This window comes from Talpa europaea, assembly GCF_964194135.1.
Source record: "Talpa europaea genome assembly, chromosome: 11".
Classification (NCBI taxonomy): Eukaryota; Metazoa; Chordata; class Mammalia; order Eulipotyphla; family Talpidae; genus Talpa; species Talpa europaea.
Window position 1 is genome coordinate 33,612,599 of NC_140078.1, and position 18,022 is coordinate 33,630,620.

At 43.5% G+C, this 18,022-nt stretch overlaps 1 protein-coding gene across 1 annotated transcript in view; it reads right to left on the reverse strand.

Moving 5' to 3' along the window:
• Nucleotides 1-7,830: 7,830 nt before the first annotated feature.
• BFSP1 (beaded filament structural protein 1) overlaps nucleotides 7,831-18,022 on the reverse strand; it is a gene marked incomplete at its 5' end in the record, with an annotated part of 30,225 nt that continues 20,033 nt past the window's right edge. The window contains 5 exon segments of the mRNA XM_084247718.1: nucleotides 7,831-8,144; nucleotides 8,272-8,726; nucleotides 8,730-8,773; nucleotides 11,493-11,578; nucleotides 14,246-14,466. Coding sequence (XP_084103844.1) covers nucleotides 7,832-8,144; nucleotides 8,272-8,726; nucleotides 8,730-8,773; nucleotides 11,493-11,578; nucleotides 14,246-14,466 — 1,119 coding nt within the window. The 3' untranslated portion in view covers nucleotide 7,831.

The window sequence follows — 18,022 nt, forward strand, 5'->3', positions numbered from 1 at the left end:
GTTACAACCCCACAGCACAACCCCACAGCCAGAGGAAGTTTGAGCAGTACTATCCCGCGTGGAAGTAGATCCTCAGCATGAAGCCAGGGGCGTCACTCACAGATTGGAGGTACCACTGGGCAGATGCCAAGCAGCCACGCTAGGCTGGCCCTCCCATAGGCCAACTCTGAGACAAGGAGTTCTAGTTAAATCTTCAAATTGGAAGGAAGCATTTACACATGGGGGAGCAGAAAAGCAGGCCAGGGAAGGAAGGACGCCACTTCAGGACACACAGATGAGTGGGTTTCTTCATGGGCATCGTGGGCTCAGATCCACAGGGACTGTGCACAGCATGCCTCAGAGTTAGCCCAGCAGACGAGCTAGAGAGATAGGCTGTTTATCTACCAGGTCCTGTCCTTCCTGGCTGAAGGCTGCTCTTAGGGTTATAAAGGCCCCAGCACTCCCAATCCACCACGGGGTGTGGACCCAGCAGGCTCCAGTGGCCATAGGAGCCCATCAGGCAGAAGTCACTGTGCTCCTGGTGAGAGGCCAGGGAGTATAGTCGTGAATAAGAAAAGGGCTGGGGTGGGGCAGTCTGCAAGGCTCAGCACCCAGGGCAGCTGATACTACTCCACTTACTGATAATTGACTCAACTGCTTGAAGAATGGGAGGGCAGGGTGCTGGGATACAGATTCCTCGCGGGGTGGCAGTTTCAGGGAGTCTCAGTCCTGGATTTTAGGATTAGTTGGGAAAGAAAAAGCTGGAACTCTGTAGGGTAACAGGCCCAGGCACCCACAGCACTGTACTTCAGGTGTCCCTGGGCTTGTCCACATTCTGGCATCCTCTTGTAATTGATGCTACTGTGAGGCCTGCTCTGAGTCCCAACGAGAAGTACTTTTTATATAAAAAACATGCTTGGCCTCTGGGGCCTGACCAGCATGCGTGGGAATCCTCAGGCTCAGGGTTGGAGGAAATGCTTGTTTTCAGGGACCTCAGGAGATGAAAAGCTAGGAAATGAACCCATTTTGCAGCTCTTCTGGAGGAAACAGAACTGAGAAAGTACAGTAGCATCAGTCAAGGCAACAAGCAAGTAGAGCGAATCCCTGGCATCATGGGGGAACAAGGAACCTTACTGCCCCAATATGTGCATTGGTGACAGCTCCACATTGAACAGGTAGAGTAAGCCTGCCAGGAGAAGGTGTTCACCTGACCCCTACCTCCCTCCTTGACCTCACTTCCTTCCATTGTCCACTCCAGTCCCATTTATTTTTCCTCCTTAAAGAGGATAAGTCCATTGGGCTTCCCTGGTGGCACAGGGGTTGAAGTCTCAGCACTGTCAGGCGTATGATCCCCTGCCAGAAGGCTAACCCACATGGCACAGCAGACCTCTCCTGTCTCACCTACTGCTCCCCTTGGCAGAGTTTTTCAGTCAGTTTGCCTGTTCTGTTCCCCACTCTGTCTCCGGTAAATCCTCTCACCACTACCACCACCCACCCTTCCTTCCCCCGCACCTCTGACCTATACCCCAGTTCTTGTATGCATAAATAAATTTTAAAAAAAAATAGAGGATAAGTCCATTCCGGCCCAGGGCCTCTGGGACTGCAGTGCCTGTTGTCTGATGCTTTTCCCTCAGATCCGGCCCACGCTGTCCTCTAACTCACATGTCACTCCATGCATTGGGATTCCACTTGATCACCCAAAACAAAGCAGACCCTCAGTCACTCTAGCATATCACCCTCTTTGGCTTCCTTCAAGTGTTTTCTCTAATTTTCTTTTATTTACTGATCGACTTGCTTGGGTATTCCTCTCTTCCTCTGCCAGAATGCCTCCTCTGATGGCAGGACCACATCTGATTGTTCTGTGCTGTGTCCCCAGTACCCAGAACCATGCTTGGCACAGAATATCCCCTTATTCATTTTTGACGATTGATTTCATAATATAAAAATGAACTTCCTTTCCAAAAAGATACCCTCTGCCTTTTTAAATAACTAAATACAGAGTGCAAAAAATAAAAAAGATTTAGTGGGGAAAAGAGAAGGTTTACAGTGACAGTTATGTTGAGTATAATATACATACCAACCCAAATTCCTAATACATCCTGGGTTCCAGTTAATGGTATCCATCATTCTCTCTTAAGCTTTTAAATTATAAATATTTCAAAACTGTGTAATGGAGTGGGTTCTCCGTTCATCTTTTAAAAAGAACTAACAGCATATTTCTTTCTTGAAGTCAAAACCTCAAATGAATTCAGAGCAAGATTTTTAAAAGCTCTCAAAAGGAAAGATGACTCCTTTGAGTAGTCTTTCTATTATTCATAACAAAAAATAATAGACTTTAATTTATGACTGTCAATTTTGTCCAATAATGTGTAGACATTTTCCAGATGATTTTGTTTGGCAGAAACAATAATCCATTTAAGTACTTTTACTCAATGTCTTTTGGAACATCTACATGAGGAAGGAGTCATTTCTTTTTTTTTTTTTTGAAAAAGCAAAAATATTTTATTTTTAGATTTTTAAAATTTTTTTATATCATCATTCTTTTTTTCCCTTTATTTTGTTTATTTTTTTATTTTTTTTTAAATATTGAATTTTATTTTTATATTCCCCCATACAATTGCAAACGCCCCATTCTGACCCCAATCCTTCCCCTCCCGCCCCCCACCCCCCAAAAAGTGTCTCTGGTTCATAGTTTTTTGTTGATTTTGATTTTCACTTTCTTATATTCATTTTCCTGGTCCCTTATTTAAGTTTTCTAGATTTCTGCTATGAGTGAGACCATCCGGTATTTTTCTTTTTCTTTTTGGCTTATTTCGCTGAGCATGATCCCTTCCAGCTCCATCCATGTTGCTGCAAATTGCATGTGTTTATCTTTTTTGAATGCTGAGTAATATTCCATGGTATATATGTACCACATCTTCTTGATCCAGTCATCTATTTTTGGGCATTTGGGTTGTTTCCAAAGCTTAGCTATTGTAAACAGTGCTGCTATAAACATAGGGGTGCAGGTGCTCTTTGGAATTGATGTTTCTGTGTCCTTTGGGTAAATACCTAGGAGTGGAATTGCTGGATCATATGGAAGCTCTATGTTTAGTAGGTCCAGAAATCTCCACACAGCTCTCCATAGTGGTTGGACCAGTTTGCACTCCCACCAACAGTGCAGAAGAGTTCCTTTTTCTCCACACCCTCGCCAACATTTGTTGTTGCTAGTTTTTTTAATATGTGCCATTCTCACTGGTGTGAGATGGTATCTCATGGTAGTTTTGATTTGCATTTCCCTGATTACAAGTGATGTTGAACATTTTTTCATATGTCTGTTGGCCATTTGCATTTCCTCTTCAGAGAAGTTTCTTTTTAGCTCTTCTGCCCATTTTTTGACTGGATTATTTTCTTTGTTGTTGCTGAGTCTCATCAGCTCTTTGCAGATTTTTGTGATCAGTCCTTTATCATTAGTGTTGGGTGCAAAAAATGTTCTCCCAGTTGGTGGGGTTTCTCTTTGTTTTTGTTATTGTCTCTTTTGCTGTGCAGAAGCTCTTTAATTTGATGTAGTCCCAGCTGTTTATCTTTGTCTTCACTATCACTGCTTTGGGTGATGTGTCTGTAAAGATGTCTTTGATGTGCAAATCCCGTAGTGTTTCGCCTATATTTCCTTCTATGTATTTTATGGTTTCAGGTCTTATGTCTAGTTCTTTAATCCATTTTGAGTTGATTTTTGTGTATGGTGTGAGGTAGTGGTCAAGCTTCATTCTTTTGCATGTAGCGACCCAGTTTTCCCAGCACCATTTATTGAACAAACTTTCTTTGCTCCAATGCATAGTCTTTGCTCCTTTGTCAAAGATTAGTTGACCATAAATCTGTGGGTTTATTTCTGGATTTTCTATTCGATTCCATTGGTCTGTATGTCTGTTCTTGTTCCAATACCATGCAGTTTTGATGATTATGGCTTTGTAGTAGAGTTTGAAGTCTGGGAGTGTGATGCCTCCATTTCCTTCTTTTTTTTTCAGTAGAGCTTTGGCTATTCGGGGGTTTTGGTGATTCCATATGAATTTCATCAATAATTGTTCTATTTCTTTGAAGAATGCCATTGAGATTTTGATTGGAATAGCATTGAATCTGTATATTGCTTTTGGTAAGATGGCCATTTTAATAATGTTTATTCTTCCAATCCATGAGCAGGGGATGTCTTTCCATTTCTTTGTGTCTTCTTCTATTTCTTTTAACAGTGTTTTATAGTTTTCTTTGTATAGGTCCTTTACCTCTTTTGTTAGATTTATTCCCAAATATTTGATTTTTTTTGTTTCGATAATAAAAGGGGTGTTTTTTTTTATTTCTTCTTCTTCAGATTTATTGTTTGTGTATAGGAAGGCTACTGACTTTTGCGTGTTGATTTTGTATCCCGCCACTTTACTGAATTGATTGATGAGTTGAATTAGTTTTTCTGTGGAGATTTTGGGGTTCTCTATGTATATTATCATATCATCTGCAAATAGTGATAGTTTGACTTCTTCTTTTCCTATTTGGATTCCTTGGATGTCTTTCTCTTGTCTTATTGCTCTGGCTAGGACTTCCAGTATTATATTGAAAAGCAGTGGTGAGAGTGGACATCCTTGTCTTGTTCCAGATCTTAATGGAATTGCTTTCAGCTTTTCACCATTGAGAATGATACTGGCTGTTGGCTTGTCATAGATGGCCTTTATGATGTTGAGGTATGTTCCTTGTATCCCAAGAATTTCAAGGGCTTTTATCATGAATGGGTGTTGCACTTTGTCAAAAGCTTTCTCAGCATCTATTGATATTATCATATGGTTTTTATATTTCTTTTTGTTGATGTGTTGGATAACGTTGATTGATTTTCGGATGTTAAACCATCCTTGTGCCCCTGGAATGAATCCAACTTGGTCGTGGTGAATTATCTTATGGATACATTGTTGGATTCTGATAGCTAAAATTTTATTGAGGATTTTTGCATCAGTGTTCATTAGGGAGATTGGCCTATAGTTTTCCTTTTTTGTGTTGTCCTTATTCGGTTTTGGTATTAGTGTAATATTGGCTTCATAGAACGTGTTTGGTATTGTCCCTTCCTTCTCAATTTTTTGGAAGAGTTTGTGAAGGATAGGCACTAATTCGTCTCTGAATGTTTGGTAGAATTCATTTGTAAATCCATCAGGTCCTGGGCTTTTGTTTTTGGGGAGGTTTTTGATTACCATTTCAATTTCGCTGCTTGTAATTGGTCTGTTTAGGTGTTCTATTTCTTCTTTATCTAGCTTTGGGTGATTGTAGAGTTGTAGGAATTTGTCCATCTCCTCTAGATTGTTGAACTTGTTTCCATATAACTGTTCATAGTAGTTACTGATTATTCTTTTGATTTCTGCTGTGTCCGTTGTGATTTCTCCTCTTTCATTTATGATCCTGTGTATTTGTGCTTTCTCCCTTTTTTGGAAGGAGTCATTTCTTAATTGGTGTAAGTAAAACATAATTTTTGGACTGTTAGTAGAAAAATAGATGCCTGAAGTCAGCATAAAATTTTTGTAAAGATTCTTACTTGAATTCCTATTTTCCAGGATGTGACACAGTAAGTACCTGTGTGCACATGTGCATGTGTGTGTGCACACATGTACTCACAAGAATGCATGCATACATGGGAATTACAGTGTATGATATCACGGCCATTGAGATGATTAATAAATCGGAAAAATATTTTATCAGCATAGCACATGGTCTAGTAGATAGTATATGTTCCATAAAGACTTAATTAGACTAGTTAATAAACTCTAAGACAGGAACTATTGCTTCTTGAAACCTAACCTAGGATTGCAAGCTTGGAATGAAAAAATTTTAAGTAACTCAGACGAAAGCACATTGGGTATATTTGCTGTGGCAGAAAACTATAGTGCCCTGCCTTTGTTTCTATGATCCTTACCATTTCCATGCTTTTCTTTTTTTTTTTAAGATTTATTTATTTATGCATACAAGAACTGCGGTGTAAGCCAGCGGTGGAGAGATGAGAGGATTCACCAGAGTGGGGAGCAGAACAGGCAGACCCTCTGAGGGGAGCAGCAGGCAAGGCAGGAGAGGTTAGCTGTGCCATGTGGGTAGCTCCCTGGCCAGGATCGAACTCATGCTACAGTGGCTGGTAACAACTTGATAGTGCTGTCTTTTTTTTTTTTTTAAAGATTTATTTATGCATACAAGAGCTAGGGTACAGGCCAGAGGTTCAGGGGATGAGAGGATACACCAGAGACAGAGTGGGGAGCAGAACAGGCAGACTGATGAAATACACTGCTGAGGGGAGCAATGGGCGAGGCAGGAGAGGTCTGCTGTGCCATGTGGGTAGCTCCCTGGCGGGGATCAAACTTGTGCTAAAGTGGCTGCGGATAGCTTCATAGGTTGCATCATAACCCTTTGCACCACCAGGGAGGCCTGATAGTGCTATCTTTAACCACTGTGCCACCAGGGAGGTCCTCCATTCTTTTCCATGCCTGACATCCAAATGTCAGGACCTGTGCTTCTTTGTCTGACACTTACTTGGCCCCCGAAGTCAATGGTCTGGGAGCAGCCCTCTCCACTAACTGATTGCAGTCCCCTTCACCCTTGGCTGGGTAACTCTGCAACTATTCTACTCTCCCCAAAACCCCAGGGGCATTAAGCACCAGGGGTCCACCCTGTTGCTATGGTTGGTGCCCATTATTACCTGCTTTGCGCCCTCTCTTCCTCTGCATCCTCCCCCTACTGAAACTTCCTGGGATCACACCCCCAAGGAACTACATTGATTCTTGAATTACATCAGTTCTTAACTACCCAGGACCATTTATAGTCAGAATTTTTTTTCAATAAATACAGTTGACCCTCCATAGCCATGGGTTCCGCATTAATGTATTCAACCAACTGTGCGGATGTAGAAAGCATGGATATACAGGGCCAACTATTAGGGCTTGAGCATCCGTAGATTTTGGTATCCACAGGGACCTTGAAAACAACCCCCTGTGGAGGCCAAGGGATGACTACAGTTAAATAAAGGGGAGTGAAAATTTAGATACAGATTTTGAACTTCATGGGAATTGGCCCCTCTAATCCCCTCACTTTTCAAGGGTCAATTATACATTCAAATCTTTGCTTCAAGATCATTTTCTGGATGAAACCCAAACCAATGTCTTCAATCATTTTGTCTCTAATGAAACACTCCTTCACATAAGCATGTGCTTATGCTGGAAATAGAATGAAAATGAGCCAGTGCTATCAACCAGCATTTTCTGTGTGAAAGCCAGAAAACCTCTGAGTCTCTCCTGAGTCTCCCAATGAACCAAGAAGAAAGGCATGTCTTTCCTAAATGAGTATGGCTTGGCAGAGCATCCTGTTCTGGGCATGGGTTGCCCACCTGTATTCCAAAGGCCCCTGTTAATTAGACAAAAGATATGCAAGCAAAAGAAAAAACATATTTAATTAAGTCTTGATTGGCAATGTCAGATGGGTCGACTATAGTCTAATCCAAACTCTTTATCATTTGTTTTCAAATATCAAAGCATGGACCTCCCTGGTGGAGCAAGGGGTTAAGCACAGCACTCTGAAGCTGTCCACAGCCTCTGCAGCACAAGTTCAATCCCCAGCCAGCCAGGGAGCGACCCACATGGTGCAGCAGGCCTTTCCTGTCTTGCCCACTGCTCCCTTCAGCAGTGTATTTCAGTCAGTCTACCTGTTCTGCTCCCCACTCTTATCCTGGTGAATCCTCTCGCCCCCATACCTCTGGACTATAGCCCAGTTCTTGTATGCATAAATAAATAAATCTTAAAAAAATAAATAAATATCAAAGCATTTCCCCCAAAGTGGTTCTACTTTGCCATTGAGCCTAGGTATTTTAAGAGCTCTTCTCTCCCAATTTTTTCTTTTTTGCCTCTGACTTTCCAATTGTGGTCTCTACAACTATCACAGTTTCTTCGTATGTCTGAATGCTCTCCACTGAAAGCTTCTCAATGGATTCTACTATTTCCACCTTCCCATAGACCAAAGTGCTAGGAGGGCTTCCCTCCAGCAAGCTGTAGCTCCCAGCCCCGTGCCCCTCGGATCCATCCTGCCTTTGAGATTGGGGTGTAGACAGTCCCTCTGGACCAGATGTGACTGCAGAATAGGGTCTGCCAGACCCCCTCATCCTCACTCTGGCCTTTGTCTTTCTCCCCAGGGATGTTATGCTCTTCGGCATTTATCTCATTTTCTTTGTCTGCAAGGAGACAAGAACTGAGGTGTCTGTCTTCTCTCCCCCGGAGATTCCCCTATTCATTCTTCAAAGGCAGCTGGGGCTGCTCAGGGGAGGGCACCACATGGCTGCCAGGATGCACAGAGTCATCCTCGATGGAAACAACCACTCCACCTCTGCCCAGGAGGAGTGGGGAGCAGAATCCAGGGTCCACATAACTGACATCTCCAGAGACCTGCACGCACCACCCATTATTATAGAGATTAGTTGGGGGGTCCAGTTCTTTGGGACTTCTCACTCTCTGTTCCACCATCTTGCATAGTGTCCTGAAGGCTTTGCTTACCTGTTCTCCATCTGGCATGTCCTCTAGAGCCCCTTCTGGGCAGGGGAGACTTGCTTCTTCATGCCCTGATTCAAGATTAGATTCACCTTCTTTAAGTACCACCTGCACCAGCTGTGCCTCTCCTGGGCCTTTTAGCGGTGCATTTTCCCAACTTTCTTCTGGTTTGCCTTTAGCAATGATCTCCTTTCTCCTTGGAAAGTTCTCGGGAAGGCCTTTTTATCTTGATTTTGCTGTTGTTATATCCTGCACAGCCCTGGTGAGGTTTATAAAAAAGAAAGAAAAAAAAAGACAAAAGCACAGGGCAAAGGCACAGGGAAAGAAACTTGCATCTGCAGAGTCCACAGCCCTTGTTGAGGTCCCAGCTCTAACAACAAGCTTTGGGACACTGGACAAATTACTTGACCCCTCTCAGCTTGCAGAGGGGAGGGAAGGCACTGCTTGTTGTGACAAACACAGTTTCCATTACACAGGGTACAACTTACTAAGATGTGGGATTCTATGGCAATAATTCCAGGTGGGAACAACAGCTCCTGTCCCCCCGCCAGCCCCCTTCTCAGGGCCACTTGGGCTCAATAGAAATGCACTTGACAAAATCATTCTAGCTTCCTACTTTGCCAAAGGAGAGGCACAGAGCTGCCTGACCCTCTGATGAATTTGGAATGGTTTAAGGCCTGGGAATTGAATCAATCCACAGATTACTTCTTTATTCCAAGATAAATAGACAGGATCTCCCCCCGACTCCCCACTTGATGAACATTCCCTTCCTCCTGGGCAAAAATGGAAGCACTGCTATTACATTTCATTAAAAAAAAAAAAAACAGGAATCCACTGTCACCAAGGTCATATACATTTCTTTTTTTTTTAAATGATTTATTTATTTATACATACAAGAACTGAGGTACAGGCCAGAGGTGTGGGGGGGGGGTGAGAAGATTCACCAGAGACAGAGCAGGGAATAGGACAGGCAGACTGACTGAAATACACTGCTGAGGGGAGCAGCGGGTGAGTCAGGAGAGGTCTGCTGTGCCGTGTGTGTTGTTCCCTGGCTGGGGATCAAACTCGTGCTGCAGTGGCTGTGGGTAGCTTCATAGGTTGCGTCTTAACCCCTTGTACCACCAGGGAGGCCCCCATATATTCATTTGTTTAGACTAACTCAAAGGAAAAACTAAAAGCTAAGAAAACACAAAATCTCACCCTCCTTTACCCATGGGCTTTTCAGTTCACTTACATAGTGATTTTTTAATTTTTTCATCCCAAAATCTTCTCCTCCCTCTCCCTCTGTAGACAGGAGGACTAAGACAAAGCAAGAGTGTCTCCTGTGGACTGAGTAAGTAAGCAGGACATGGCAGAGATGGACCATGAAGTCATAAGGGAGGAGGGAGACACGTCAAAGAAAGCCGGCCTGGACAGGCACTGGAGAAGCAGGTGCTTGCAGGACCAGCTACAGAACTCCAGGGCCCAGAGCCAAGGAAAAGGCAAGGCCCCTGTTCAGCACTATTGAGAATGTCAGGACTGTGTGCACAGAGCATTGGGCCAAGTATGGGGACCCTCATGTGCGCTGGGAGCCAGCCCAGGTGCCTGGGTGCAGGACCGAGGCCTTCTAGCAACATTCTGACTCAGAAAAGATGTCCACGGTGCGCTCAGCTTCCTGAAACAGGTGCATTCAAAGGCACTCTAAGTTTAAACCGTCAAAGTGCTGTTAGGGGGAAAGGATGTCCTGAGCTAATCCCATACAGGCTTTGTGGACGCCACCCCCACTCCAGACCAAAGCCATCAGGACATTGGGAGAGACAAATCCCGTCACCACCAAAGGGAAAGTGGCTGGGACCTGAGGATGGGGTTAAGCAGCCAGGTTGGGTATAAAACCAGACACATGGGGGCCTGCCTGGTGGCGCAGCGGTTGAGCGCTGGGCTGCGAAGCTGCCCGCAGCCTCTACAGCACCGGTTCGATCCCCGGCCCCCAGGCGAGGGTCCCACATGGCGCGCAGACCTCTCCTGCCGCCCGCTGCTCCCCTCAGCAGTGTACTTGGGTCCTTCTGACTGTTTTGCTCCCTGCCTCCCTGCTCTGGCTCTGGTGAATTCTCTCCCCCTCCGGCGCTTCTGACTGTACCCAGTACTTGTATAAATAAATAAATAAAAATAAATAAATAAATAAATAAATAAATAAATAAATAAAACCAGACACGTGGGCCTTGGGGTGTGGCTCTCCCCTCCTGGCTCGCGGCCAGCTCTCAGAGTGCCATGTGGGATTCCAGATTGGCGGATCGGATCGGGTAGGACACATTTAAAACTTTGTCTCCCACTTTTCTCCCTGAGTTGTACATTTCCTCATTTCCCCTTCCCTTGTGAATAAATCTTTTGTTGACCTTTTGTGTGTGCCTGCAGCAGAGTATTAAGTCCCTTTTAAGTGTGCGGGTGAGGACCCACAGTCAGGCAACCCGTTTTATATGGGGGCTGCCCTGTAACAGTGCCATCTTCTCTTCTTCCAAAAGGCACTTCACTCAGGACTAGATTTAGCTACGCAGGTGCAGAATACCATCCCAAGACCAAATGTTAAAGCAGAGGCCTCGCTGGCCAATCACGCTATTTCTCTCTCTTGTGTAAGAGAGAGAAAATAATAACTGAGCATCTACTCTGTGCTGAATACCCTATGAAGTACCTTATGTAGAACATTTCATGCATGGGGAGGGAGGTGGGGGACGATCCAGTATGCACTTCTTGCCCAATTAAATGGTTCAAGTTCATGGCTGGCTCTCCCAAGGTGACCTCTACTTGACCTAACATTTCTCCTTGTAAATCTTTTGAGGCAGTCACTTAGCACCTGCAGGAGCATCAGGAGGGAGAGAGGGAGACCTCACATAAAAGCATTTACTTTCCAGCTAGATCAGAAGGAAGGGTGGATGGTAGATTCATGAAGGAAGTCACTTGATTGTTTTTATCAACAGGAAAGAAGAAAGCAGAAGGCAAGTTTGGAAGCATTACCTTTCCTCATAGGTTGAGGGCTGAGAGAGGCTCCATGGCTTGGGGTGAACAGGGTGAGGGGAGTTTCAGTGAAAGCAGAGCTCAGCCTGACAGGGAGAATGAGAAAGAGGGTGTTCATCATTTTTAACTCATCTAGTCAAGTAGATACTTGGGGGCAAAAGGGACTCTCTAGTGGGTGAAATTAGAAAATACTTTCTCCAGACCAAACTACTCATGAATTATATGTAATTTTAAACAGATAACCACATATATATTTATACACTGGGCAGGAAATAAAGGAAATAATTATTTCTTTGAACTCAACTCATGAATTGTGAAACACACCTATAGAAAAATTGAAAAGTGGGATTATTTATCAATATAATCTAAAAATGCCACTTCTCTGTTGAAGAGGGCTTTTGTTTTCTTTCTGTTTTTCTAATAAAATAGTGGGGTGTTCAGACTGAAGCATTTAGGACAGCCAGGGTATGTTATCTCCAACTTGCTTTTTAAAAGTTAAATACATTAAATACAAAAAGGAAAAAGACATAAAGCAAATGAGACAAAATGTAAACTACTAGTGAATCTAAGTAAAAAATATTCAGGTATTCCCTCCTCTATGCTTACATTTCTGTCAATTTGAAATTATGTCAAAATTGGAAGTTATGAACAAAACAATAATAGGGGTATCCAGTTACCTCTTTGTTTCCAAAACAAAAATTTCACAGACATTTAAATGTGAACCCAAGACCTATTCTCTTAAATATGTATTAAGTGTTCACTGTGGTGTAAATGTAACTTGGAAGTCTGCACAATACATTGACCGTATTTGGAGAAAGAAAAAGAAAATCTTGCTTTTCCTGGTAAACATTCAGGCGCTTGCAGCCAGGACAGAGCACCCCAAGAAAAGGAAAGAACTCTTCCTCGTGAGCACCTCTAGCTGTTTCTCTCTTAAGTCATTCCAAACCCAAAAAATCAGCAAGATTGACTCAAAGAATCACAAGCTAATAGAGAATCAAAGTGCTTATGTGAGTGGCTGACACCAATCTGTTCTCTTAAATGATATCTACAGATATAAATATAGATTAGGACACTAACATAGTTGTAGTTATAGACACTGTAGAAGAAGGTATGGATATAGGTCATGTAGATTTAGGCATAAATGTACAAGGACATGATGTAGGTGCACATGTAGATGATATAAATGTACAGACACATGCAGGTGATGTAGCTACAGATGATGCCGGTAAAGATGAGGGGCAGGTGTCGGTGTAGGATTAGGTGATGAAGAATATAGACGTTGGCACAGAGAAAGCAGTTGCAGATGATGTAAATATGGATATGGATAGCGTAGAGGTAGGTAGTGATGATATAGGCATAGGTGATGCAATTCTAAGTGCAGATACAGGTGTAGATGTAGATGATGCAGATGTAGATAATGTAGATGCAGGATATGTAGGTGATGTACCTGTAGGTATAAAGGATAGAGATGTTGATGATGCAGATGTGATGTAGATGCAGGTAACATCGATATATGTGCAGATGTTCAAGTAGGTGATACAGACATAGATGCAGATGTGAGTGTCCGTAAACACATGACAATGTAAAGGTAGATGATGTGTATGTAAAGAAGGTGGAGGTGATGGAAGTGTGGAGAGCATCAACATAAGTGTAAGTATAGATGTGTGGGTATAGGTAGAGAAGATGTAGGTACAGGTGTAGATGACATAGATGCAGATGTAATAACATAGATAATGTAGGTGTAGGTGCTGATGAACACATGCATGCAGATGTGAGAAATGAAGACATATGTGTATGTAGAGGTGGAAACACAGAGGATGTATAGAGATGGAGATGATGGAGATGTAGAGATAAGAATAGAGAGATGATAGACAGGGATATTTCCCTGCTCTCATAAAATGGGTGAAGCTCAGGGCCTTCCCTGGTGGTGCAGCAGTTGAGTGCTGGGCTGTGAAGCTGCCCACAGCCTCTGCAGCGCCGGTTCGATCCCCAGTCACCGGGCAAGTGTCCCACATGGCACGACAGACCTCTCCTGCCACGCCCGCTGCTCCCCTCGGCAGTGTATTTTGTCAGTCTGCCTGTTCTATTCCCCACTCTGTCTCTGGTGAATTCTCTCACTCTCCCGTTCTTCTGACTGTACCCAGTGCTTACATAAATAAATAAATAAATCTTTAAAAAAAAATGGGTGAAGTTCAAGTTACATTTCCATCATGAATGAGAGACCAGATAATGTAGCCATGTCAATGACCCAAGCAGGTGGAACAAATCACAAAAGTAGCAGCAGTAATAATGCTGCCACCTCTGCACACTGTCCAGACCTGAAACAGTGCTAGGCATCTCGCCTGCAACATTTCATAAACACTCCTGAGTGTCCTATATATTGCTACGTTGCCGAGGCGTGTGGGGTAAAAAGTAGCGTGTTCAGTGAGGCCTTTTCTGATCACGCTATTTAAAATTTCACACATCCCCACCATCAGCCCCCTCACTATTTCCTCCCATCTTCCCAGCCAGAATTTATGACTTAGCACTTGTCACATGTCATACATGTCCCTGTGTGACAAACTCATCCTTCATCTGTCTCTCCCACTAGTATTCAAGCTCCACAAAGTCATGGATTTTTGTGTTTCACTCCTGCCACATCCTGGCTGGATAAAACTGTGGCTGGCACACAGTAGGACTCAACAAAGATCTGTGGAATAAATGGCTGGGATGGAGACACATCCCACTCTCTCGCTGTGCCCTTTCCACCACACCTGTTGCCTTCATTCACAGTGATCTGATGATATTGGTCCAGCTCATTTTTCAGAGTGTGCCGGTCGACCACCAGCTCCAGGCAGTCACAGGAAGCTTCCTCCAGGACCCTCTCTGTCTCTTTAATCTCCTTCCACAGGGATTCGATCTGTTCCTTGCAGAGCTGCAGCTCTTCATCACAGCGCTCATGAGCATCTTTAACAGTTTGTTCCAGAGTTGCTGTCTGTGGGCAAAGACACACTTGTAGGAAATCCATCCCACCTCCCTTAAGACATAGACTTGGCAGGGAGAACTAGGATTGGGTGTGTCAAGATTTGTTTTGCTCATTTGTTTCTGTCAGTTTCTCTGTCAGCAATGAATCACTTCGGAATCCTGGAGCCAAAGAAGAATGTGAAAACTGAGCTCCTCCAAACTCAGCATTAGCAGCCCCTGAATTTGCATGTATAATACATATAATTCAAAATAAAGTGCACTCTTCACTTTAATGAATTAGCATAAATCTGATTGTGAAAAAAACACATACTCGGTAGATGTTCATAAAATTTTTTATAAATTTATTTTTAAATATGGTTTATAAATAAGGAAAGGATTTAAAAACTTTCCTTGTTCTTTTTCAATCGCTATGGTGCTTTCATTTTCTCTTCATTTTTGATCAGTTGTGCAACATATTTTTTGGTAGTTAAATGTGTGTGTGTGTGTGTGCACGCATGCACTTGTATATAAATAAATTAGCTTTAGGGAAGCTGCACAGATCTTGGTTCCTGGTTCCTACCATATATTAAATCAAAGCAAGTAAAACTTAAAGTAAAAATAGAAAAATAGGAAAAAGGTAAAAATAGACATAGGTGAGAGATGATAGACAGGGATATTTCCCAGCTCTCATAAAATGGGTGAAGTTCAAGTTACATTTCCATCATGAAATGACAGACCAGACAATGTAGACAGACACGTTAATGACCCAAGCAGGTGAAACAAATCACGGAAGTAGCAGCAGTAATAATGCCACATTAAAAAAAAAAAGAAGTAGGGGCATCCCTGGTGGTGTAGGGATTAAGCACCGCACTATGGGCAATCCGCAGCCACTGCAGCGTGAGTTCCATCCCCGGCCAGCCAGGGAGCAACCCACATGGCCTGGCAGACCTCTCCTGTCTCACCCGCTGCTCCCCTCAGCAGTGTGTTTCAGTCAATCTGCCTGTTCTGTTTCCCGCTCTGTCTCTGGTGAATCCTCTCACCTCCTGCATCTCTGGCCTGTACCCCAGCTCTTGTTTGCATAAATAAATAAATCTTTTTAAAATAAATAAATAAATAAAATGGTAAAAATAGAAAGTGGCGGTGTTATATTTGCTGGAAAGCTACCGATAATCCAGAGACCCATACACAGACTTTTTCACAAGCTTAGTATTAGTAGATGAGGCTCTGACAATCTCACCTTCCCAGCTAAGAATCTAACTTGCATCCTGGGTCGGTCTTCAAAACACAAAATAAAACAAATTAGTAAACAGCATTTCTACCTAGATCAGCAGTTCTCACACTTCCATGTGCCTTGGGAGCACATGCAGATGTTGTTAAGGTGCAGATTCTGACTCAGGTCTGGGGTGAGGTCGAAGGTTCTGCACTTCTAACCAGCGCGCATGTGATGCTGATGGAGCTGGTCTCCCGGACCACATCTGAGTCACGAGCACTAGACAGGTGTCTGAAGTCAACTTGCCCTATGTCTGCTACAAGGCAGAAATGTGCATATGCGACAATCTAGAGGACAACTATTTCAATGATAACCTGGTCTTCACTTTATATACAGATATGGCCTTAGAAAGTGACATTCCCTAAGCGATGACATTTGAAAACTTACCGTACAAAGGTTTTCAGGAATGTCTCTGTCATGAAGGAAGGGAGGGAAAGCAGTCAAAGGAAACATAGAAGGGAGAGAGTAGGGGGCAGGAGGAAGGGAGAGGAAAGGAAGGGATACAGGTAATACATTTTGGGAAGGCATCTGCCAGTCCACATCACCCCCTTGTCTGGTACCTGTGCGATCTCACCCCTAGGGCGGGGCCCGCAGCAGTGTGGCCCCACCCCCCTGACTGCAGCTATAGCTCCAGGGTCAGGCCTGACTCAGCCTGGCCTATCACATGCTTCCTCTCCTGGGAATATGGAGAGGGGTCTCAGAAATAGAGGTAAGTTGGTGGCAAGTTGATGTAAACTTGTGGGCATATAAACTCGGCCCCCATTTTGTAGCAGCAATCTTTCACAATGTGTATGAAGCAAGTAATTGTTTAGGAGGCAGAAAAATGAAGGCAAAGGGTAAAGACAGAGTCCTTTAAAAGAGAAAAAAAGTACTAAAGGGAGATGGAAGTGAGCAGGACCCTGGTTCCTGGCCCCTGCCACACTCCCTGCTCTCAATATTCATCAACTGCCTTTTACATTCTGCACCTTTGGAAAACAAGAAAAGATACCGTGATAGTGGAGAAAGCTGGGAGCCATGCCTTCAGCAAGTGATCCAAGTCCCATCGCCAGTACGAAGTCAGCTTGCAAGGGGTTCCCTGAGGAGAGGCCCCAAGAGCCACAGCATCACTTCTGGGTGTCCTTGCCATAGACCTAGCACATCAACTTAATCCTAAGAAAATAGCAGGGAAACCCAAGTGGAGGGACAGTCTACAAAATAACTGCCCATCAAGGTCATAAGGACAGAGAGAGAGAGATTGTCCCCACCTGGAGGAGTTGAAGGAGAAGTGACAACTTCATGCAAGCAGGACCTGGCCCAGAAGAGCACAAGTCAGGTAACTGGTGAGCTTTTAGTCAAGCCCACGACTAGGATGGTAGCGTGGTGAAGGCCCTGGTTTTAATCGCCATATTGTGGTTATTAAGATGTCAACATTTGGGAAAATTGGGTGGAGTAATTGGGGAGCCTCTGTGTGATTTTTGCAGCTTCTCAGAAGCCTAAAATTAATTCAAAATAAAACAAAATGGCCCTTTCTGTTTAACCTAATTTGGTCAGGTTTCTGCTCCTCATTAAACCTCATTAAACTCAAGTCAGTCCCCTGTCAAATACCAAGACATACCGTCTGATTCCTAGTACAGCTTCATCTTCTTAACCAGTGTCCACATACTCCAAGAAGTACTTCCAAGAAATAAGGAATTTAAAAACCCTTTAGAAGCTCAAATATCAGAGCTAGTAAAAATCCAGAATCGGATGAATCACAATGTCAGGCTCCCCACTTTTCAGACTCATTTTCAGAGTTGTTCCCCAAACTGCCAGATGCTGAGTGACTGAGGTCGAGCACAAAGGCCAGCACATCAAGTGGGCAGCCAAGAGAGTGCAAAATGTAAACACAGCTGCCTTCATCTCAGCTTAGCTTTCTCCATGTGCACAGGAGGTGCTGGTGCCCACAGCACCCAGATTCTAAATGCATATTCCACAGAAGAAAAAAAAATTAATGCATATTCCTAAAACATTCAGGGAAAAAAGAGGTAGAAGAGAACCTGTAGGTTAAATGAGATTTAGAAGACATAGAAAACAACTACAACGTGTGAACTTCATTTGGATCCCAGTTTAAGCAAACTTTAAAGAAAGAAAGAGGGGAAAAAGATACAGACTGTCTGATTCCATTTATATGACAATCTGGAAGATAGAAAACCATAGCGATGGAAAACAGACACAGCATTTGCCTGGGGCTTGGAGGGAGAGGGGCTGGCCTTCCCTGATGAGACTCTGTCTTACCAAAAGCTACCACTAGGTGATGCTGCTAAGCAGCTTTAATGAGAAAGGATACTTGAGTGGTTCA